Below are 25,223 nucleotides of genomic sequence, written 5' to 3' on the forward strand. Positions count from 1 at the left end.
AGGTGCCTCTGTGGCAGTAGCGTTTGTGCAGTTGGAAAGGGATTTGTACTGACAAACACCTTGCTGTGTTTGTGTGCACCTATGAGAGTCTCATAACTGTTGAATTCTTTAACTTGCTTTTTACTGGAAGCCTTTGCCTCGTACTTGTAGGACCAGCACCTTGTTGTAAGGGTAAGTCCTGCAGTGCTCCGTGGCCATTGTGGAGCTGTGACCATCATGGAAACAGCAAGATGCTGCCCTTTTTTGGGGTATTTCTGTTTCTGGTAGGTTCTTGTGTATGAAGGGAAATGACTGAAGCAGCATCTGGTTCATAAATATTGCTATGTGTATCAGCTACTGTGATGGGGGGGGAACAAAAGCATGAAAACCCTTCAAACCAGCTCATAGGTCACTAAAAGGTAATAGAGGTGTACAGACAGTGGCTGATTGAGTGTTTTCCAAAAGGTTTTTTTCATGTAGGCTGGTTTTGCAGATGGTCTGCTGTCAATTATGTGTTTTTCTAATTGGTTTATGTACATTGTTGCTCTAGTCCTCATGTATCTAAGGACACTGGCAGAGGAGCTCTTTCCTGTATCAAGATATCAGACTCAATCTCAGTAGCTCAGCTCATGAGAGATGTCTATCATATAAGATAGCAAAATGAAAAAACAACAGTTTTCCAGATTGTAGGAGTCCAGGCAGGCACTAGTCTCATTTTTATTGAATCGTAAAACATACACTGACGTGATAGGAGAGCTGTGCTCATCCGAGCTATTGTTAAGGCACTTCTAAATGAACGTGCACTCTGCAGTAGTTGAAAGAGTTTCTTAGTAGTAGATTAATAATTGGATGTAGACAACCTTATTAAACATGATGTAAAAAAAGCTGGTGAGCAAAACTTTAGGGCAAACCATGCAGAAATCAAAAACAAAACAAGTTTATGGAAACTTAGAACTAACACTAAATTGTACTGCCAAAATGTTGTTATATGTATGTAAGATAAAGCCACTCTGTATGCTTGTTGCAATTTGGCACGGTAAATAAGCAGAGGTACTTAGTATGGAGCTGCTGTTCATGGTGTGATACATGTAATGTTCCTGTACTTGCAAGATCTTGGGTGCAACGTCTGCATCTCCCTTTCTGAGGTGCATGCCTTGTCAAAACCACTTAGTGCAAGCACCAAGCTTAAGCCTATACTAAGCAAGTTTACAACTAGCTTTGTTTTAGTTTAAACCACACACAGATTATGGTAGTATTTGGATTTTCTAATGCTAAAGTCTAAATGTTCAAGCCTTTAAGCTAATAGTTACTTGAAGGCAAGGTTAGCTTTTGCAGCAGTACATGCTTTCTTGCTGCAGGAGCTTCAAAACTCATACCCGGTCTATTCAAGCTATTTTAGTTGTTTTTATACTAAAACTGAAAAAGGTAGAACTCTTAACATGCAAAACCTGCACCTTTACCAGGACTATTTTGAAAAGCGGGCCTTTAAAATCCTTTTTAAATCAGTTGCTGTCTGCTCCTTACAGTCGTTTGGGACACTCAGCACAGTAAATTTTTCCATTATGGCAAACAAAGCGCTTGTTGGCCAGACCACGGGCACACTTTGTGCATTTGAAACAGTAATCATGCCAGGATTCATCTTCGTAGTTAACCACGCTGGTTCCTCTTCCAAATCCTGCTAGGAGAGAACACAATTATAGGACGACGATAGTAGCTTTCCCCGTGGCTGGGTTAGCCCACCATGCAGCAGATCCCATTCTTACTGCCTCTCATGCTTCTGTAGTCTCACAGACTGTAGTTGCAGTGTCTAAAATACTAGCCCAAAGTGCAGCTGAACCGTGTTGTTTGCTTCTCTGTGAGAATGCAATGCAGGCAGCTTAGCAAAGGCTTGTCTGCAGTAAGCCTCGTCCCTTGGATTCCTTCTCCAGGGAACAATCCATGTGAAGGACATGGATCGAGACATTGATCACAGCAGAGGTTGGGCAGAACAGCCTACCTCATTCTTATAGGCTCAAATCCATGCTCTGAAATGCAAGACTTATGGGATTGACAGGATAGCACCCCTCATTGGCTGAGCTTTGTGGGGTTTTCATATCCAGTAACTAACGGGGACATGTGAAATAGATGAGAAGTACAGCAAATGTCACTCAGGGCAATAAAAAAATTACTTTTTTTAGACTTGCAGTTCTCAGACTAATGTTGATGTGTGAATAGTTCCAGCTGGGGCAATTTTGGAGGAGGTAAAAGGTAAAAGAAGCACGAGGAGTACAAAAGGTAAAGAAGCATGTGAGTTATAGTTAGATCACATGTAAATTGCTGGGGTAAGGCTTGGGATATTACAGCTGCTTGTGGTGTTAGTGGCCTCCGAGCTGCACATCTTTGGGGATCAGAGTTCTGACCTTAAGCACCCCACGGTCTCAAGCTGCATAAAATCCAACATACCTGTAATAGGATTCTTGCAGCCAGCACACTTCTTGGCAACACATTCCTTGTAGCAGTCAACACAGTAAAACTGATCCTCTACAGCTGTAAAGCGCTTCCCACCCAATTGCTTCTTGCAGTTGGAGCAAATGAAACACTCAGAATGCCAAGGCTGTTCCTGGTAAGTGAGACCTCCAGAAGTGATGGGCTAAGAGGCAAAGAGCAAGAAAGATGTTTCAGAAGAGAGGTGAAGCAGGCATGAGGTGTCGTGAAGGAGAGCTTGGTCATGGTGAAGGTCACTCGAACGTTTTCATTAAAATGAAATTGTGCAACATTTGAACTCCTCATCCTTGAACACTTGAAGCCCGGAATTTTGCATGTCTGGAGCTTTCATAATAGTTTATCTTATTTGCAATTACTCTGCAATTCTGTTATAATCAATTGTAAGATTATACAGCAGCTGTTTTACAAAAGATTGTTTTATGGTTTGAATACACAAACTAGAGAACATTGCTAGAGAACTTTAAACCACTTTAGCCTTGCCATCCCTAAAGCAAATACAAGGCTGTGCCAGCCTTGTAACATTTGGTTTCAACAGATTAGCTCCTAGCAAACCCTGCAGGCCCTGCTCAAGTACAAATGTGCCATAGCCTCTAGCTCTCTCACACTCTTACACTGCTAGCTGCAGCACCAGTATCTCCAGAAAGAAATGCTAGCAATAGTACAATGAGAAGATGATCTGTCTACTGGCTTACTCTCCTAGCTTCTGACACAGATGCTACAGGCAGTTCTGGCAGCTGCAGTGGCAAAGGGGAAGGACTTACATTCTTGCATTTGGCACAGGTCTTGGCAAATTTATGCTCATGGCAGGAGACGCAGTAGAATTCATCACCCTTTGGGAAGAAGCTCCCAGATCCAATCACTTGCTTGCACTGGCTGCAAGTGAAGCAGTCCTTGTGCCAGACCATCTTCTTGTATTCAACATTTTGGTCTCCTACAACAGAAAGAAAGAACACTGCAGGTCGGATTTCAGGCCTGTGACAAGCATGCAGTAACCTCATGCAGCGTAATGGCTGCAAGATCTGTCCATGCAGGACTTCAACAGCTCTTCACAACTAATTTCTACATCCAATTTTAGTAAGGATCTTCCAGATTTTCTTAGAGTCACGTTTGCCAAGTGTTGTGCCTTTTGAGAGGAGGATCTTGTTTCACATAGCAGAGCTTTTAACAGAAATTGTTTAACAATGACTACTAAAATCCACTGTCCATGTGAGGTTTCAGAGGCTGCCATGCAGTTAACCCTCGTCTAGAATGGACAGGTAAGAGCAGCAGTAAAAACCTGCACCCCTTTGTTACTCCCCACACTTGCACTACGACTCCTAACTGCTGCTTAATTAGCCTCAGATTTTGCCCTAGCAGCACTCAGTAATCACATCCATGCTGCTAGCACTGGTACCTGCGATGATAGGCTTGAAGCAGCCCTTACACCTGGGTGCATCCTCAGTGGCAGTGCAGTTGCTACACCAGACCTTGTTGTTCTCCCTCAGCATGAAGGGCTCATTGACCAAGGACGTGTAGCACTTGACGCAGCGGAAGCAGCTGTCATGCCAGTAACGGTTCTTGAAATGCAGCTCCTGGAATGATCAGAAACAGTGAGCAATAAGCCCTCCTTCTGCTGAGCACCACTAGAACCAAGTTACTGTCCCAGTGCTATTATCATCGCATACGAAAAGCTACATCTAGGAAGAGCCTAAGTGCACTTTGGGATTTTGGGGTAGCAGAATGTGCTTTAAAGCCAGCAACCTTGAGATGTGGGGTTCCGCAAGCAAGGGCTACTTTGGTCATCCTGTTCCTTCTAGTTGAGGTGTACGTTATCCTTGCCATAAACATTTACAAACTGATTTAAAAAAATAATAATTATTATATCCTATGTTCCAGAGTGCTTCGCCCAGAAGACGAGTTTTCTGGGAGACCTACAAAAGCTGGATTAACTGCCAGTTGGGACAAGTTGGCATTTGCAGCAGTTCATATGGCCAAATCGAGATCCTGAAACCAGATCCCATGCAAAGGCTGCCTGAGCAGTGCCCCACGGCCTCTGGCTCTTTGCCCAAGCAGCTCCTTCAGGCATAGCCCAACAGCCAGGGTATTTGAAAGAAAACTCCACACAGAAGCTTGCAAGAAAGGGAAACAAATTGGGGGTCAGGGGGGTGGGGAAACAAGCGTCTGCCTGTCTTGCTCTCATCACCTGTGCGAGCACCAAGCAGTTACCTTGGAGTCAGCACCGATGGGTTTCTTGCACTCGATGCAGGTGTTGGCACAGATCTTGTCAAAGCACTTGACGCAGCAGTGGCGGCCCTCCTTCTGCACATACTTCTTGCCTTGCAGGTTGTCGCGGCAGTAATAGCAGTCAAAGCGCTCCGACATGGTGCCCACGCTGTAACTGCTGGGCCCTGCGGGAGGGAAGGGGGTAAACTTAGAATGCTGAAGCATTGGTAACTGCTCCAGCATCACAGGAAGTGATGAAAAAATGGCTCAGACATGAGCGTGTGGTGTGCCTGAAGGGCTTGTTGCTAGGGAAAGCAAGTTCTGAAACAGCAAAAGCTACCTCAATGGTTCTATCAGCTCAGTGGTTTATAAAGCAAGCCAGCTTTGCTACCTGCACTAGCACTAGAGCTTTCCAGGTGCCTCCAGGATAACCTCACACACCACTGGGCTCAGGGTCTGGCTGCGGTACGCAGCCTGGGTTTGGTCACAGCAATCAGGAACACGTTCCTTGGTACACAGGGAGAGAAGTACCATGAATTGAAGAGAAAGCAGGCCATAGGGTGAGGCTATGCGGGCTGACTCCTGGCCGGTGCCGCCCAGCCTCCTGGAAGCACTGTGCATGCAATTAGCATAAGCAGTGTTTTAGTAACACAAATATTTTCCGTGCCCTTAATAGCCATCCAAGATATGAGTGCTAAATTTCTGCCTATAAAGAGGCAGGATGGGCTCTGGCCAAATACAAAAATGCAGCTCTTGGCCTCCTGGAGAATGAACCGCTGTGCTTGCAGCACTGCAGAGCTTGCTTGCTCCATGGCTCGGGGAAGAGCAGGGCCACACGACAGCCTGTCCCTGTCACCTTCTTCAGAGGAAGAACACCAGACTTTTATTTACATCATTCATGTCAAGCAGGGATAATGGTACCTAATCACTCACTCAGAGTGACTCTGGTCATTATGGCAGACCTGCTGCAGGCATGGCGAGATCCCGGCTGAGGCACCGCCTAATTTGTGTGCAGAAATCACCGCCAACCAAGAGTGGAGCAGAATAGTTTCCATGTTTCCAGCCCAAGCCTGCAGCCAGCTGCAGCTCTCTGAGGCCTTTTGTGCCAGATACTTGTGCAGCTTCCAGCTGTCTCTATCACTGGGCTTTCATATACAAAGTCACAAAGAACAAGAAAACAAGATCTCCCTACACTTAAAGAAATGCAGCGGCTCCGTGCCTTTCCCCATTGCCCTTCCTCAGAGGAAGCCCAGGCCAGGCTCCATACCCAGACAGAGCCACAGCAGCATTCTGGCAACAATACACCAAGAGGAAGTTCAATAATTCTTTTGCTGATAGAGCTGAAGCACCAGCATGCGCTGAAGGAAGGAAGCGTCAGGCTTTTGGGGAAGCTGTCATCCCAGGAATAGCCGCCCAATGCCCATCACTTGCCTGCTGGGTGCTGCGTGGGCAGCTCTGCCACATTATGGCATGAGGACCTGCTTACACAACAGCTTCTTGGGCAGCTGCCCACCCCAGTAATTCAAGAATTATCCATCAACCGCGTAGCCCAGCCTGCCAGCCACGGAATCACTGCTAAGCTCCTGCTTATCAAATGCGAGCACGCATCAAACTGAGCAAGCCCTGACCCGGGCACGACCACACCAACACCAGCCTGAGCTGCAGATTGAGCTGGAGCATTTCTACTCCAGAAATCAGGGCAGATGATCCCAGGGAGGCTGCAGCAGAGGTGGGAGCTGGGTTCACTCCCTTTCCCTTCCGTTAAACTAAGTGAAGTGGGCCAGAGGCCAAGCTGGCCAGCATTGCGCTCTGTGGGGGCCGGGGCTGGAACTGCCGCTTGGCCAAGGTCAGGAGACGGCCACGTCCTGCTGACAGCCACGCCAAGGGCTGTGTTTGTACTGCTTCAAGGAAATGAAACAAACAAACAGCTGGGAAACATGGAAACTATGCGAGCCACCTCCAGCCCTGTAGAGCTTCATCAAGCAAGCGGGTTTTATTTAGAAGAAACACAGTTGGAGAGTCCAGGGCAAATGGTATCTTAACGTTCCTGATCTCAGGTTTAGGGTTGCCTTCAAGCAGAACACGTAATTGTGAACATATGGCTCAAGGAGTAACACAACCCTGTGTTCCTGTGTAACACGCCATGTGCCAAATGGGACACATTTATCACAGCAGCTCTGAGCCCCACAGACAAATAACACAGGGTCTGGCAGCCCAGGGAGTTTCTGCCCACCTTGAGCCATCTCACAGGCCAAAAGCTTGACTCAAAAACCAGGCAATGGTGATTTGGGAAATGGAGGAAAAGTATGGACAGACTTGAACAGTTCTCCAGCCTGGGATGATGCCCAGAGGATGCTCTGCTGGAGAGGAGCAGTAAGACAACAGCGCAAGTGTCTGGGGAAAGGCTAAGTGCAGTACAAGCCTATCCTCACACAGCCTGCAGGACTCGCAGTAAAGGGCTCAAGGAAAATCCTCCAATACTCGAATCCTCTTCCTGCTCTTACCCTAGAGCTCAGACTTTCCAGATAGAAGCATCACCAATTTCCCAAAAGCTACTACAGAAACTCTCTCTGCTTCCAGCAAGGTGCCCCTCTCCAACCAGCTCTGGGAGCCTGCTGTCTAAATGCAGCTCCTTGATGAATTTGGCTACAGCTAAAGGGCGGATAGCCAGAGCAGTGGCCTTCTCAAATATCGGGGCATTTGGCACAAAGACCCACTGGAATATTCAACATTAACATTCACCTGAACACAGAGGTACAAAATCAGCTGCTTGTCCCAAAAGAACATCTACTATTTTTCAAAAGCAGCCCCTCAGCCCTTGGACAGCCCTTCATCTTTCAATAGTCTCCAGCATATGGGCCCTAGGGTTGCCTACAGCCCGTGGTCAGGGCTTTGCCTATACAGCGTCAAGGCAGGCTTTGGGACTGGAAATGATGCAGATCTAACAAGTGAAGCAATTGCATTAACACCAACCCTACCTGTCCCTTCAGTTCCCATGGTCCCTGAGTGGTTTCTCCTCATCCAGTCAAGCTTTATACCACCATCGAGCCGTACACCATGACACAGCATTGGGGTGGTTTGTGGAACAAATTAAATCACAGCACTCTGCTAACGATCTGAAGCATAGCTGATAAGCAAAGCACTTAGCACAGGATGTGTGTTAATGTCTCCGGGGAATGTGTTTCAATGTGATAAGCCACCAAGGAAGAACTTGAAGTGTGGTCTCTAAAACCAACTAGGGAAACTGTACTCAAACCTTATGGACTTGCTGCATTTCCCCTTTCTCCAGTGGCATGCAGGAAGGAAGAGGCCAAGGCTGTTGACCCTCTGCTGGGGTATGGATACACTGGGAAAGAGCAGCTGCCTTTTGGCTCTCCATCAGCTTTGTTTTCCTCATCCGACAGCCCCTGTGCCACCGGGTGGTGACAACAACCGCCTGTCTGGGCTCAGGACCTGGCACTTGGTGGTGTGTCACCTTAGTGACTGTGCTCAGCATTCTTCCAGGCAGTGTTGTGTATTTTGCCATAAGAACCAGGGAATAGCTTTAGAAGAAGGGAACTGTTAATCAGAAAGGAAAAGAGGTGCTCAGGTCTGCATCTCAAGGTCACTGGCACAGTGCCTGCACATTTATTCCTTTCCATTGGCTTTACATATCTCTTGCAGGTCATTTTTGCTGGGAGGATTGACAGTAAAGAGCAAAGATCTGTGCTCTCCCGCTGCCAGGCTGGGGCACGTGCAAGTCTCATACTCTATAATTCAAAAATTACACTGCTGATAGAAGAGAATCTTCTTTATTTAGAACAAGAACAGCTCCAAGTTCCTCAGGCCATTGCCAAAATCATCCCCTACGGTCCTATTGCCACCATGTCTGAGCACATCCCTATCATTATTAAATCTTGTCAGTTTCCCAGGGGAGTAGGGACGTGCTATTTAAAAAACACGCACTTCTACACTTAATACAGAGCTCAGCTAAGGCTAACAAAGCTCCTGGCATACACAGCACCACTGCCCAGGGCAGGGCTGAGCACTTTAGGCAGCCTAAGTCTAAGCCTTTCGAAATGACCTAAGTCAGTTAAAGCAAAAAAAAAAAATTGTTTGGCACCTGACTGCGGCTGTCTTCTAGTTTATGTTCCCAGCTACACTCCATGCCTGCTGTGCCCAGGAGCAAGGTCTTCTCATTCTCTTATGTTCACAAGGTCTTCTTCCACTGCATAGCTCATGCTCCTTGCAGGCATGGCAGCACCCCATGGGGGATGCCCATGGGGAATGGGGCTCCCTGCTGGTCTGGGAACAGACACTGCCTTAAAACCCAGTGGTGTCAGCACTCCAAACACAGCACGTGCTCAGCACTAGCATTTTGAATCACAGCTTGTGCTGGCAGGTAGACCCTGCCCTTGGTTTGGGAGATGCTGCTGCATCTACCTACTTGGCAAGATGGGCGGCGGGGCTGGACAGAGGTCCTTTGCTCAGCCCTGAGGACTGGGGTGTTTCTGCACCCTCTGATAAGAGCACAAGGCTTCAGGTATCACAGATGTTCATTGCTTCATCTGCACAGCTTATCCCATTTTGGATGCTGGCTACTCCAGCTTGTATCGATTGTCAAGGAGCTAGAGCATGCAGTGCTTTTGTGAGCAACCCTGGTTATTTGTCCAGTGAGTTTGGTAAAATAGGAACTGGAACTCAGCTCTCTCTCATCTCAGTGTAGTGCCTGAACCACCTCCAACCAACGAGAAGCACATGCGTAATAAAAATAACGTTAATGCTGTGTGTGTGTTAATTGTGATTAGTGCTTGTAGCACTTGGACTAGAACCACTCCAATGCCAAACCGAGTTTGGTCCCCACACCAGAGAACATCCACACCGAGGAAGATGACAAAGACACCTGGAAGTATTATAAAGTGATGCTCTAATATCAAATGATGCTTCAGCCCTGCACCCCAGGGCATGTCCACCCCCTGGGCTGCATCTCATTTGAGAGATGCAATAGCACTGCAATTGCATGTTGCAATTCAGGAATGTGAGTACATGCTGGACACACAGGAACTTAGCTTCTAAGAACCAGATAAGCTTTTCAAAACTCCAAAGACCTTAGGATGCTCAGTATTTGGAGAGCTAAAGGGGAACAGGCACCGGTAGGAAGACACAACATATCAGCATGCAAAGGGGACGTGCAAAATACCCTCCTCAACATTTCTGTATGTTAACAGGAAGGAAAAATTAGGTTTGCATATTACTGGTCATCTAAAAGACAAACACAGAGAAAGGAGAGCAACCAAAAACCTCCCACTAGAGCAGTGCAAAACAGCTGGGTTTACCTGCTGGGCTTCTGCTGGGAGTTCCCCTGCTCAGGGCAGCAATGCCACAACAAACTCACTGCACAGTGAAGTGCCATCCTCCATTCTCACAGTTTTCCCTCAAACAGCAGCTGAGCCCAGCCCTCCCACAGCAGCAGACACAAAGCACATCCAATGCACGTTGCAGATCAATGAAGCCACTGCCACCTGTGCTCCTCACTGCCTTGTTCCCAGCGCTGCTCCCACACGCTGCCACCATTAGTCCCATTCACCACCATTAGTCAAAGCTGCTGATTACCCAGACTGAACACCAGATTCAAAAGAATTATTTCTCTAGAGCTGGACACCCTTAGCAAAATTTTCCTCCCCATTTACCACACACGTGCAGACAGCAGCATGTCCACGTTACCTGTGTGCCTGTGGAAAGCCATGATTACCAGCCCAAAGCCACAGGCAAGAGAGTGCACAGACTCTTGGCTGATCAGAAGCTTCCCCGTTTGATAACATACATTTAAATGAAGGCTATTAATACGGACAGGACTCCTACCAGATGTCCACTCCCCTCCCCAGAGATCACAACCTTAATCCCCCTTGAAAATTCTTACCATTTTAGGTGATCTGAGGGAGAAGAATAGGATCCAGAGACCTCTGTAGGCAACATGTAAATACCTGCCCCACTACTCAGCACCCAAATTAGTCCCAAAGGCAGAGAGTGTCTCAGGAACTTGACCCCATGCTAGTACTATTTGGCCTTGGCTTTAGAGCTAGATTGTGTCTCATATCAGTCCTGAGCTAAATAACAGACCCACATTAATTCCGACCGCTGTTGCCCAAGGGAAGAGAAGAATCACAGCCCCCAGGGTCAGCAGGGCTGCGTTGCAAGGAATCAGCCCCAGACCACATGCAGGGGCTGTCCCCTGGCTGTAGGGCCCAGAGCAGCCACAGGTTGTACCTCTGGGGACATAGCTGAGAGTCTGGGAAGCACCAAGGTACATTCATGGGAGCTGGGCTTGTCTTCAAGGCAAGGGGCATGCTGAGGTCTTACTGCCTGTAAAACCACCATGCCTGGACCTCCTCCAGCCTTTACTCTAAAGCAGTTCAAGGCATTAATCATCCAAAGCAAGCAAATCCTTGAAGAGCAGCACTTAAAAAGCCAGGTTTCACGATCACGGAGCTTCTCTAGCACCTAACAGCACGGCTGGGCTCTCCCCGCTGTGGGATTACAGAGCCCAGGCTTGTGCCTCTGCTCTCTTTGCTCACACGCCCCCGAAACTCTGTACATAATTTGAATCCACACAACCTACTTCCACCTGAGCTGCGGCAGGGAGCAGAGGGAGCCGTGCTGCAGGGCTCTCCTGCATGGAGGTATTTGGGCTGAGGCAGCAGAGGCAGCTCCACGGCCCTGTGCTCTGGGTCACGCAGCCAGCAGCAGTGTTTGCACTCGGGGCTGCGGCCAGGGCCGCCCAGCTGCTAATCCTGCTTCCACACTGACTCAGTGCACGGCCGTGGGAAAGGCAGTTAACCTCCTGACAGCCAGTGTTTATTGTTCACAGGCCAACTCAATGCCGTCTGGCCTCTGAGCAGCCAAGCACCAGCACATCTCTGCTCCCCACCAAAGATGCCGCAAGCTCCTTGCCACGGGGCAGGGTGCACAGAGCCTTCAGCCCAGCACCAGGCTGTACGGGTATCACTCAGTACACATGCAAGGTCAGCGTCATCCCAGCATCCTCAAGTTTTCAACATTGCCTGGAAAAATCACACTTGCCAGCATGCTGTCCCTGAACGGCCCAGCACGACCCATTCGTGTAGCTGTTTGAGGCTGGAAAATGTGCTAAAAGACAAGCAAACCAAAATCCCTTGGCTAGGAAAAGCCTTACATTACTCCAGCTCACCTATAAACTCTTGCAAATTGCTTGCATAATTCAGATGGTAACAGGAACTGTAACAACTGGTATTTTCCTGTGCTAATCTTGCAGTGCGTGGTGTAATATTTACAGACATTAGTTCATTTTTTGGCAATACATGTCAAGTTAGCACCATTAACCACTCTCACACCTTTCTAGTTCTCTACAAAAGAGTTGACACATTCCCACATGGCTATCATTTTCTCCTTCCCCAACACACCCTCTGTTTTCAATCACAAACAGCAATCTTTGCTCCCCATCCTGAACTGCAGCACTGCCTCGTCCCACCCAGAGATGGCTGCAGTCCAGCTGTGCCGTGGCAGCATCTCAGACATTTGGCCATCAAAACGCTTCACGTGCACAAATGCATGTGTGTTTGCAGCAACAACAGGCATGGGTTGGAAGAGGTGGCAGGGAGGAAGCTTGACCAAACAACAGGAGCAGGACACAGAGGATACTGCTACCCATGAAGTTTCACCATGAATCTCCCTGCAGCAACATTTTACTGCACAGCTCGGCCTGGCAATTCCCCAAAAGCAGTCTGTAATAACAAGGCCATCTTTGCTTGAATTCGTGGCCTCCTGGGCCAGTACAGCAAGGACAGGCTGGGAAAAAGCCTTGCTGAGAAGACAGGGCTGCTCTTGTATTTTCTTTGGTCTCATTTTAGCCATATGACCTTGAGCAATTCCCATCTTCCCCCCACAGGTCTAATTCATCCCTGCAAGCCCAGCTCCTTCTGAATGCAATTAAACACATCAGTGGTGCAAGGTACAGCGCAAGCACCAAGGAGGGATGTTGTCACCCCATGGATTACGGCATGGAGCTGAAGCTACCAGGAAAGACAGCATGCTCCAGAGAAAGGAGGGCAGTCCTGACAGACAGCACATCCCACTGCCAGACATAACACACAGCCTTGTGCAGCATCACCACGATGCCTCTGCTCCCATCCCATCCACGCCACCACTCTCTACCAGAGCTGGGCAGAGAAGAAGGAGTGCTGTAAGCACACAGCAGGGCACACAGGCTTGGGTTTTGAGGGCTTTAGCATTAAGTATGTCCTGTGGGTTTTCAGCACAGCAGGATCTGGACACAGTGACCCCACCGCACAGGTCTGACTGCAGAGCAGCATGGCTGGCACATAGTGTCATCTGCTCGGATAGACAAATGATTCACATTGTGCTTTCCAGAGTATTTTCTTGCCCTAACAATCCTGCCAGAAAAGGTCTGGGCGTCTCAGCTTGCCCACACATCCTACTGTCACTCAACAGGCTGTGAGTCCTAAATAAAGCCAACGGAACCCAGGCATTGATTAACTATTAGTCACTATCATCAAAGAAAGAAGCAGGCAGCAGTAAATACGAGCAGGAAGGGGGCACCTGTCCACTTCTTAGGGCAACACTTCACCTCCTGCTTTTATCAGCTCTGCCTTGGATGCAGAGTGAACCTGCACAGAAAAGCACAGCAGCGATTCAGCTGCTCCGTGTGAAAGCAAAGCAAGAGCCCAGGTTGTTCTCAGCCTTCCCATGGGACCAGCAGGCTGAGACTGCTGCAATAGCACTGCAATGGCATGGCCTCTTTGCACACACATTTCCTTCTTTTCAAGTAACAGCTGATTCAGGGTTGCTTCATTTCTTCAAATCCACACGTAGCTGGTGTGCAGCGTGCATTCTCCTGCAGCAGGGAGCCCTCCTTCTGTCCAAACTATTGCAGATCTTAAACTCCCCTTGGCTCTTCTGAGGCAGAAACTGAACAAAGTAATTCTACTTAACAGAGCTCACTCTTTCCCCTCCCCCCCCCCCACCTCATCTTTTTCTCCTTTACCTTTCGCTAAAGACAAAGTTTGCAGGAAGCCAGCAACAAAGGAGTTGGACTCACTGACACAAGCACCAGCAGGGTTAGGGCAGAGGACAGATCCCTAGGGCTGATGCAGCTCTCCAAGTGCTTGGCTCTCCAAGTGCCTTGACTTCATGTGCTTCCTGCTCCCAGCACCAGTTCTGTGCTGGTGGAAGGGCCACAGGGTGGTGTTTGCACTCGGAGGGCTATAAGCAGACAGTCCCACAAAGAGGGAACCAGGATGATTTCCTTCCTACTGTGCTGACCTCCAGCCCAGAGACTGAGATCTGGGTTCTTCCAGCCAAGGGAAGCTTTCAGGATCAGCGATGGAGATACGGCACAGTGGAAGTGGGAATAAGCTGATAAGAAGGCACACACAGGTCAGTTAGCCCTACATGAACTCAGATATAACACAAGTAGAAACAAAGGGGGGAAAAGAAGGAAGGATAAGAAAAGAGAAAAAAAATAAGATGTAGTAACAGACAGGAAGGAATGGCACAGTGATAATGGAGCTGGAAACAGAGGGATCTGAAAAACAGCAAAACTGGGAAGAAATAAGCTGGGTTTTTCCCATCTGCCTCCATCCACAGGCTGGAGCAGTTCCAGGACTATTCCCATGGCAGCTCCAAGTTTATTTCCCTGCTTCCATCTGCTCTGCAGCTCCCCTCCACATACGCTCTGACTGGCACTTGTTCCCATCACCTGTTGCTGACATGGCAGCCCTTCGGTGGCTGCTGAAAGCCAAGTGACACCACAGCTCGAGGAGAGCATCTGTGTATAAATCAAGAGCTGCTTTGTACAGACAAGCTCTCTCTCTCTGCACTGGGGATGGAGAACAGAACAGCAGAGACCTGCAGCAAAGGCACAGAGCACCCAGCCAGGCAGCTTGACAGCCTATTCCAGAAGAGACAAGCTCTGATGTGCACTCACAGCAATATAACCTTACTGTACCCATAAAATAACCACTTGTGTTGGGGCTTCACCAAGCTTTTAGTGAGGCGTCACTGAAATAATATTTCACAACCTCCAGTATGTTCTCTGCACTGCTAATTGCCTCTCATAGGCATGGCAGCTGGCTGAGCAATGCTGTCCCCCCAGTGAAGTCAAATAGCTCACTGTAATGAGCACAGAGGTTCAACTATTAGTTTGCATCACTGCCTGAACTCTGGGTCATTCACCTTCCTTGGAAATCTACACGTTATGGATCAGAAATGTTTCCCAGCATACACTATGTGAGCATCCTGCGTTCATTCAACACTTGTAAAACACTGAGGATAAACAGCTTCAGTTGAGGTGGTCAAGAAGTGTCTGAACGATGCTTTTGGTCACACAGTCTGATTTTGGGTGGTCCTGCCTGGAGCCAGGAGTTGGACTCTATAATCTTCCTGAGTCCCTCCAACTCGGGATATTCTGTGATTCTGTGAGATGGGCTAAGCAGATTCTTCTCAGAAAGAGGCCATGCAGAAGCACACTGCCCAGCTATGGTGAAGACACACCATTTTGATGAGAAGGACATGTCCTTCCTAGCACTAGCATACCAGTTGGGAAGACTCCCTGGCATCCAGCACACCATCAAAGCACTGCCCGAACTTGGCACAGGTGCCAAGGCCATGTCCCAAGCTCTGATTTCAAGCTGGCAGGATCCAGCCCTGGCATATAGGTTTATCAGAGCAGTCAGCCCATCTCCACAAGCATGGGACAGTCACCTCCAGCAAGATTAGCATTCTGCTATCTGCACTTTCACTTGTTAGATGGCGCTGGTGGCTGAAAGGACCAAATCACCCTTGTTACGTGGTCATCTTTAAAAATAACCTTTCCCAAAGCCCCACAGTGCATAACCCTGCGTCCATCTCAGCCAGAGGAGATCAGCTTGCAGGGCTGAAGGGGTATTTTTGGGCACTCTGACTAATTGTCAGGACATATGCTGTGCATTCTTTACAAGGAAAAACAAAGCTGCAAAGTGCCCTCCGGTAAGGCCTATGGAGTTGGGTGAGTCACAGAAGTTATTCTCAGCAACCTGGGCTTTGAGAGGGTTTGGTTCCATGTCTGGCTCCAGAGAAGCGTGTATGAAAATGGAGGAAGGGTCCACTTCCTTGCATTCTGACACCAACAACAAAGGCTGAGCCAGACTGAGCCACACCACATCACAAGGGCAGAAATGAAAACCTTTTACACTTTGGAGTGGCTCCAAAGCCACAGCTGCTTTTTTTGGCACCACCTCACATGGACGCTCACTGGATGTGCCAGGGGATGCGCCCCAGAGCAAGCAGAGGAGAGGTTGCTCACTTGAGGAGGCCCACAACACCCGCACAACAGTGAGAACCTCCTGAGACCTCAGTAGCTCTTCACCTTGAAGCCCATTTAAGCCAGCACTCACCCAGCTCCATTTCTCTGAGCACACCTTCAGACCAGATGCTGTTTCAATGTTCTGACCCCACTGGCATCTCAACCCTGTTTGCTGGCCCACACTCTTTTCCTTTCCCCTTCTCTTGCTCTTTTTGTTCAGCAGAAGCACTGCACCAAAAGCACACACACCTCAAGTGACCAGAGCTCTGGTCTCCTCTAGTGCCTCCTGCATATCTTTCCCTTAAGCTGCAGAGCAGTTTCCACTGAGAAAAAGTGTTGTCAATTCAATTTCTAATAGTGGCATTAAAATGTATGAGCCATTTCTCTGGAGCCAGGGATAATATTTTCAAAGTGCCTGTGTGATACAGGAATGTAAATCTCATTTTTCATAAAGCAGTAAGGATCTCAGGTCTCCCTGGAAATCATGTCAGATGAGAGCTGGGCAAGGACTACGCTGAAAAGTATTCTCCATGGGTTGGTTAAAAAGCACTGATTCAAATTAAAATTAAAAAAAGAAAAAAGGAACTGATACCCTTACATCTTTCACTGGGGTTAGAACTCAGCTTCAGCCAAAACCAGAGGGACACAGCCCTTGGCCATGGCATGCAGTGTGCCAGCTGAGCACCCTACCTGCAGGATGGAATTACGCTGCCGAATTAAGTTTGTTCTCCATTTCCCAGAGCTGCAAATGCCTTCATCCCCACCTCCCTGAGGACAGGCTGGAGCAGCTGGACATCCCCTCTCCTCTCCCATGCTCCCTCCACAGGTCTCACAGCAGAGTGGCACAGCATTACTATCCCTACTTGCTCTCAGACCGCAGGCTCTGTGGGCTGCTACATTTCTCAGGCAGAAAGCTTAGGATAAGAAAAATAAGATACTTAGAAGCGTGCTTGAATTTAAACACAGAAATTAAGTGGAGTTGGTACAACCACTTAAGTGCTTCATTAAGCCATCCTCTGCTCTGCAGCTGGATCTGGGCCCAAAAATGGTTTTGTTTTCTTTTTCAAGTAGGAGTGAGACAATAAATCGAGGCACAATGAGTAACACAGTCTGCAAAGGGAAGCAGCCCTTCTCGGTACAATTGCTGCTTGGCTGTCAAACCACGGTCCAAATCAAACCAATAGAGGGTCGGCTCTACATGACTAATTGTGTTAATTGCACACAAGTGCCAGAGAAAACCATCAAAAAGCTAAAGCAGATGTGAAATAGTGGCTTGTTTCTTTTAAAACCAACTTGTGCAGCAGCACTGCACGAGGCCTCACAAACGCCCTTATCCTGCAGTGACCAGCACAGGGCAATGCGGAAAACATGAGGTTTCCCAATCCTTGAGGATTCATCCAGCAATAACAAGGCATGGGATGGGACTCCAGCATCACCTTGCTATTGGGCAAAGTTCTCTTCCCAGCTATGCAAGCCCAAATTTCACTTGGTTACAGCTGATCACGTTAAAATTGCCTTCTTTCAAATGCCAACCTGCTCCAAACGCTGGAGTTCCCTGATGCCCTTTCCTGGCACTGCTCACAGTGCCAAGAGACTCAGCTGTGTCCCCAGCACATTTCTCATGTGGCTCCAGAGAGCAGCTAACAAAATCCACCCCCAGGCCTGGAAGGGACTTGAAAGAACACAGAGACCTGACACTCAGCGCCTATAAAATTATAATAAAAGGCTTCCAGAACATAAAAATACCCCCACTGAAACCAACGTGCTTTTTATAGACACAGCCTTTGTCCCTTGCTCCAGAATGCATTTGGATAAGCAATGCCATTAATCCAAGAACAGATTGTGTTTTTGTATCATGTGAGTACGTTCAAGGATTAAGTTTCAGTTGCTCAGTTTCTGCCTGTATTGGTGCTGTTAATAACTGTAATCTGCTTTTTATCACCAGTATCTGTGCCTTCAAGATATGGTGAACTGGGTCTCTGGGAGGCAGTTTGTGCATGGCTTCAAGCCTCCCTCTATCCCTGAGCCCAGGCCTTGTGCCCATCCTGGGGCTCGTTGCTGAGGGCATGAGAAGAACAGGGGCTCAGGGTGCTGCAGCCAGCCCTGTGAGTGCCACCAGAAAGGGGAAAGTGGTGCTGTGTGGGGCACTGCAGGGATGGGCAGATGCAGAAAGCTGCCGTAATGAAATAACATAGAATCATATAATGGTTTGGGTTGGAAGGGACCCCAGGGGACTTCATGTTCCAAGCCCCCTGCCACAGGCATGGCCACCAACCTCCAGATGTGGTTCTAGACCAGGCTGCCCATGGCCCCATCCAACCTGGTTTTTAGCACTTGCAGTGACAGAGCATCCTCAATCTCTCTGGGCAGCCTGTGCCAGTACTTCACCACTCACTGTAAAGACCTTCTCCCTGACATCCAGTCTAAACCTTCCCTCCTTGATCTTACGATAATACGCTGCCACCCATCTCAAACAAGTCCTGGTCTTGGCTCTGTTCTGGTTACTTAACCTGGGAACACTTCAGGGCACAATAATGGCAGAATCCACAGTTTCAAGCCCTTATCCATGGCGTGTTGCAGAAAGTAGGTCAGATTTTACCAACACAAGATAGAGGGAGGAAGCAGCAGCTACCCCCTCGGGGCTCTCTGACCCACAGTCCCACCAGGAAAACCACTGCTGCATTTCCAACAATTGCGAGGGCCTGTGCTCAGCCACAGCCCCATGCACCATCCCCTGCACAAGCTCATTCGCAAGGCAAAAGCAGTCTGGCAAAGCAGCACACACAGCTTCCAAATGTCGGCTGAGCAGACAGCGTTCCTGGCGCTGGCTCCCCTTCCATCCGGCTGCTCCAGCTCAGGCACCGGCATTGCTCAGAGGATGAGCTCATCGCTATTTCAGGTTGCATTTGCACTTGGCAATCTCCCTGGTAACCAAAACAAGTTACTCATTGGTTTATAGCAGATTTATTGGTTGTTTGTTTCAGCCTTGAGTGAAGTACACAGAGAGTGTCACTACACCGTGTCCAAAAGCGCGTAGGACGGTATTTACAGCCATTGCTATGGAGATGGGCTGTGTTAGCACAGGAGGTCAGGGGGAAAGCTGACCGTGAGCCTGGCCCAGTGAAATGAAATGGCAAAAAGCAGGTTTGTGGCATGGTGTGAGCTCAGATGCTGCTGCACAGCAGCCTCGGGCTGTCCCAGACGGTGGGCAGGCGTCAGTCACCTCTGGAACAGCAAAACAAGCCAGAAAGAGGCTGCTCACAATCCTCCTCAGGCAGAAATCAAGAAATCCCTCCCAAAACAGGTATCTGACCCTCTCAATTCCACTAACACCAGCTCTCCTCAGCTCCATTTCACAAGTCAGGACCATGAGGACACAAGCCTGTTATAGGATCCACTGCCTGCTTATGCTCTTGGGCAAGAATTTTCCCCCCATTCATCATCACAAGCACCAGCACAAAGGGCAGGGAGAAACCAGGGAAGCAGGACTAACTTCACTGTATTTGCCTGCAGAGTACTCAAAAGAAATCGGCGATGCCCATTTCTCTGTCGCACCCAAACCCAATCTATGATACTGCTCAGAAAATGCACAAATTGCATCGTACATTTCATGAGGGGTTTTTGGGCTTCTGTTTATTTTACTGAATGTGTTTTTGCCAGAAAGACCCTACCCAGATGGGCCCAGTCCTGCAAGACAAAACATTTGGAAGCCCTGCAAGTAGGCAACCTGCAGCTGAGCTCCCAGCCCTGTTTTCCCAAACAGAAGCACACAGGCTGTGTCCCCTTCCTGGGAAGGGCACATCCCACCTCACAGGCAAATCCAGAGTCAAAGTTTGTCACCATGGTGGTTTTTGGCTACAGGTGGGATCATACAAAGGAGAAGGGAAGATTTCAGCAGGAGGTAAGTGACATGCTCATGAAAATTAGGACAAAATAAGAGACTTTAATCCCTGCCAAGCAACTTTGTGCCTCCATGGGGTGAGCATGGGCTGCATTCTGGTCCTGCTCCCATGCTACTTCCAGAGGCAGCACTGACATGCTTTATCCATCAAGCAGCATTTACCTGGCAGGCTGTTCCAGGGTGGAAGCGTGACTGGCTTTCAGTCAGCAGAGCAGGGATAGACAGGAAACAGCATTTGCACGTGTTGAGTGAGATATATAGCTCTGTGTATTTTTAAAGTGAGATGAGACCAGAGAGAGAGGGAGGGATTCTTGCACCCTCGGCTGCTCATTACTGCCTTGCCTGTGGAACTGTTGGAAGCACGGCCAGGTCAAGACAACGCCTAGAGCTCATCAGGGAATTCTGAAGTGGAAGCAAATCAGTAGGAATTGCTCATACATCTACATCAGGACTGGATTAGAACCACAGAGCCCTGTGCTTCCGGAGGTGCTGCCTGCATTGCATTCCCTCAAACCACCAGTAGCACTATGGTAAATGTGTACAGAAGAGCAGGATGTAGTGCCAAGCCCCTGGGATGCTATCAGGATCCTAACAGAGCCCCTGCAGGTCATTCATCTGAGCAGACATCACCCAGATGGCTCGTGTGGCACATCACCAGATTGGGTAAGTAGCACTGAATAACACAGGGCCCAGCAGGACTGCACACAGCTGTACCATGGCTGCCTGTCTTGTGGGATGTAGGTAGTCCTGGGTTTGGCACAGATGGGATGTTTAAAAAAAGCTCTCTGATATGCAGACAGGAGCAAGCTAAGGGGTGCAGAGTGAAGTGGAAAAGGCTCAAAGGTCCAGAAACAAGATGGTAAGACAGAAGCTGGAAAGGCAGGCAGTGCCTCAGAAGTGACTAATTCCATGCTTTTGCTCCAGTGTTTATTATAGAAAAGAAGAGATAAGAAAGGCAGCTAGTGGTAACAACTGCCAGAGGCAGCCAATCCCAAGCTAAACAAATACCAAATGCCATGCAAGCAGCCTGCCAACTCAAAATGGTTCCCACAGCTGGGGGCATTAATTTATAACAAATACATTACCCTTCAGTCACCCACTTCAGGACGCTATCAGGGATGGAGAAGCTGTGTTTTGAGTGGTTTCATAGCTACTCTTGGGGGGATTGTGGCCAGAGACAACTGGAAGTCTATGAAAACTGAATATACCCCACTGAAGGCATTAAGGAAGAGCTGGGAGCCAAATCCCAGCACAAAAGCCAACTAGGAGCCACAGTGGGCCAGAGCAGCTGTGGGTTTAGTGTGCTGACCATTATTTTTCTTAGCAAGGGAAGAAAAGCACATCCAGCACGCTAGTTCATAATACAGCCTTGGAGAATTGAGTGTTTGTTGGTGGTTTATTTTTTTGCTGCCTCTGTCCAAACAAAACAATGGAAAGCAATTCTTGCTCTGCCAGAAGCTCTGAATTCTTTGCTGCTTGGACACGGGTGTCACACAGGAGAGCTTGCATACTGGTGCAACTGCATTGTCACTACAACCAGCTTGCAAGAACCTAAAGCAAAATAAGTGGATTGTCCATCTCTACACCAAGTGCTTCCCAAAAGGAGTCCTTAGCACATCCAGCACACACATGTGCTTGCCACCACTTCAGGACACAGATTCCATTGGAGTCAACCATCATCCAAAGCTGCCCCATCCCAAAGCATCAGGGTCTCCAATGTCTTGAACACAAGTGGAAGGATTTTCCAGAAGGAAAAGCATTTTTCAGCTGTTTCTCCTGTTCTTCCTCCCATATACATCACAAATGTACAGATAGATGTCAGAACAAACTCGTTTTACTGTGGTTCTACAGCTCAGCAAGAAGCAAGCTGGCTCCAAAACACTTTATTTGCAATCGTTAAAACCTAAGGCAAACCTGTCAGGCAGCCTCCTGTGAGACAGATGTCAGTCTCCTCTCTTCCATGAGTGGAAGGATATTAGAAACAAGGATGTGGAAAAGCTGCCCTGCAGTGCCTATTCTAGCAGGAATGGTCTTTTCCTGTTCTTCACTGGAGGTCTGGATGACAACACGCAATCCCGGCAGAACATAAATGCACCCACCACTTTAATCCCTCTGAGTTAGCAGCTGCTTGCTGAGCACTTGTGTGCCAAGCAGGCAGCTCTGCCAGGCAGGAGACAGCAGAGGTTTCCATCTCCAGCTCTTTCCCACCACACAGGAGAGAGCCACCCCAAAGTGCACCAAGCACAAGGCTCAGCTCAAAGCAGGCACACCCCCAAAACGAGTGGATCTTCTGAAAATGCCATTCTGTCCAAGCAATCTGAAGTTAAGAGGTTTTGAATTTCATATTTGCAAAAACAATGCAGTTCTGCAATACCGTTCCAACCAAAATTGTAACTTTGCCTTAAAGTTTCCAGTCAGGCGCGCAGCTAAATACCACTGCATCCATCCTGGCCTGCAGCTCCCACACTGACGGGAACCCTGTGCAGCCTCACCCAGGATACAGTGCATCTCACTCCAGCACGCCTATGGTGCAAGCCTCGCCCTGCTTTTGAATAGCTCCTAAGCCCTAAAAGACTTTCTAGCCTTGTCCTGCCATAGAATGTGATGTGCCTGGGGCTGGCTCCTTGCTGCTGGCCTCCAACAGCAGCAGGGCACGCAGGTCAGAGCTGAAGCATGCCGGGCTGTATCCATGTCTGACCTCAGGGGATACCCCAGTGCCTTTGCTCCTACAAACTGCCAAGTGCTGCAGACAGGGTTTCGCCAGAGCCTCGGGATTTAAGAACTGAAGCCAGAAAATACGGCACAGTTCTCCTAAAACTATGCTGCAGAAGTGGAAACAAAGCATTTATCTAAATAGCATTTAATCCTTTAGAGTCCTCTTGTCTCAAGAGCCATCTGGTTAAAATTCCTCTCCAAATCAGGGTATCTAAATGAAACATGAGGTCTCTTTCTTCCTCCCACACTCCCTCTGCCAAAGTCAGACATGAAATATCTGATCTCAGACACTTTAACTTTGTTATCTTCCCTGTCTGAGTTTTCCGTAATTGAGAAATGAAGGGGAAAAAAAGTCACCATGAATGAAGCTGAAGCATTTTGACTGTACAACTTACAGAGTGTTTTTTAATAAAAAAGGGACAGGTCGGGTCTGGAAACATTTCTTTTACAGACATTATTTCCATTACCTTCTCAAGCAAAAGTAATTCTACGTAACTGAAGTTTAGAGAACTATATCTGAAATCTCAGCATTGCTATCTAAATTACCCAGTGCTGTCCCCAAAGTGGGACTGAGCTCAAAAGTGCATCACTCACATAGGTCACTGCTGTGGAGGTGACAGTATTCCTGGCTCACATCATCATTATCTCCACTGGAGCACGTGCCCCAGCCTCAGTGTGCTAGGAGCTGCGTGCTCACAGCACTGGCAGCAAGTACAAGTTTCCAAGACCGAGATGGAGAGGGCAGTCACTCAGCCATGGTACCCAGGAACCATGGAATGTCATGTTTTCACAAGGTATTAAACAAAAAGGAATATTTTTCTTCTCTGTGACAAGGAACAGAGTTTTTTAAAGCCTGTGTTATATGCTGGTGCAACAGACAGACTGTACTACAATATATTTAGAGAATATGAGCCTAGATCAGGGCTAGCACACATGCAGCAGCATCCTTCCCCCTTCATGAGTACAGACCTAACAGAGCTCTGCCAGCCGCCCCGTGCCACACATCTCCATTTTCCATTCATGGTGCAGTTCGATGGAGAGGCAGCTTCCGAAATAGAGGCCAGCCAAGATGGGCTGGAGAGTGTTTATATTCAAGTGTTCGAGTACCATAAACACTGCCTCCTTTTGAACAGCTGCCTTTATTTACATCCAGGCAGAGAACTATACCAGCGTAGGTGGAGGCCAGCCATCATTCACAGCAGGGAATAACTTCTGTTAGAAACACTCCAAGAGCCCAAAATCCAACAGATCTCTCGTGGCCAAAACTCCCCAAAAGCAGTTCAACTCAGACAGAAGCTGTAAGCCCCAGCTCTGACAGGGTCCCTCCAAGCTCCAGTTCCAGACCTGAAGCAGTTGGATTTCTGCTGCCCTGAGCTCTTGGTTTTAGCACCTGCGCCTTCATTGTTCCAGCAGGTATTACTCAGTAAGGAATTTGTCTGTGCTGGGCTCCTTAAGGAGAAATTAGGAACTGGTTTGCATTCAGGAATAGGGGAAAAAATACAGAGGGTGTTGTCACTGCGATGAAGCATGTGGGTGCTTTTATCATTAACATTTCAACTTCCCTTTTTAAAGCCATATTTGGTTACTTGATCAGCTATTTCCTTCATACATCATAGCTTAAGAATTGAAAGAGTTTCCTTCGTGAAGTTTTTTTAAACAAAAAGCACTTCCTCTCAAAACAAGGTAAAACTAATTAAGAGATGGATTGCTCTAATCTTTTTTTTCCCTTTCGTGTGCTATTTACAAAGCAACCCCATTCATATCTAAGCCACAGACCAGCGCCTGCTTACACAGTGCGAGCTGAACCAGAATCTCATGCATTAACTTATCTTGTGGGCAGCTGCTAAAGAAAAGATTGATGACAGAAACACCCATCTTGCAAACACACCAGTGAATAGTTTCACTCATCCAAGTGATTCCACAAATACAGATAGAGAAGAGGGCGCAGTGTTTGGGTAAAGATAAAGGCGTTTGCTTTCAGATGGGAGCAGCTGTGAGTGCCACTTGTTAGAAAATCTGCAATTGTTGATACTTCACAATATAGAAAGAAAGCAGTGACAGTTACTAGCTGAAAGCTGGCATTTCCACATTTTCCCCGGCTCTGTCCCATGCAGCATTCTCCCTCAGGGCAGTGGGTATAACTCCTATCTTTGCATGAACATCGCATCACCTGAGCTGCCGACAGAACAGCGGCTGGTTTGCTGATTTCCTCCCCAGCTGTTATTAACCACTTCAAACAGGCACAGCTGATCCCCTGCCTTGGAGAGCCCTGCTGACAGCTCACACACAGCTCTGCCCACTGCAAGCACTCCCAAACAACACTCGCCTGGGAAGCAGAGAAAAGCTCTATTTATACGTAGTGATTGCCTGCGCTCTCAAAGCCGTCACCTTATGGGGGGGAGGAATAGACACATCAGAGAAAGAAGATGCAAGAGAAATCAGAAGCAAGAATTTAGATAAATCCCCCAACCAAAACATCCCTGAAGCAGAGGCAGTTTCCCATGAGGAAACTTTTCTAAAAAGAGTGCTTTAGAAGTACATTCTGCACTCGCAGACTTCCCATTTCCCCCAGCCTTTCCCAGCCAATTCCCCAGCCAAGCAGCCCCAAGGCAGAGAAAGGAACCA

The 25,223-nt window shown here is 48.1% G+C and overlaps 1 protein-coding gene across 2 annotated transcripts; it reads right to left on the bottom strand.

Annotated features, from left to right (window-relative positions):
* Positions 1-1,499: 1,499 nt before the first annotated feature.
* Positions 1,500-10,399, bottom strand: FHL1 (four and a half LIM domains 1; the record flags this gene model as incomplete). Of its 2 annotated transcripts, none has more annotated exons than XM_079542003.1 (6): positions 1,500-1,657; positions 2,422-2,608; positions 3,225-3,394; positions 3,857-4,034; positions 4,669-4,850; positions 10,369-10,399. In XM_079542003.1, the coding sequence occupies 6 exons, from the start codon at positions 10,388-10,390 to the stop codon at positions 1,500-1,502; spliced, it is 897 nt and encodes a 298-aa protein (XP_079398129.1). The 2 variants fall into 2 exon arrangements, with proteins under 2 accessions (XP_079398129.1, XP_079398128.1); XM_079542002.1 differs by having other exon boundaries at positions 1,500-1,654; positions 10,369-10,390.
* Positions 10,400-25,223: the final 14,824 nt, after the last annotated feature.

This window comes from Tetrao urogallus (assembly GCF_951394365.1).
Source record: "Tetrao urogallus genome assembly, chromosome: 13".
Lineage (NCBI taxonomy): Eukaryota > Metazoa > Chordata > Aves > Galliformes > Phasianidae > Tetrao > Tetrao urogallus.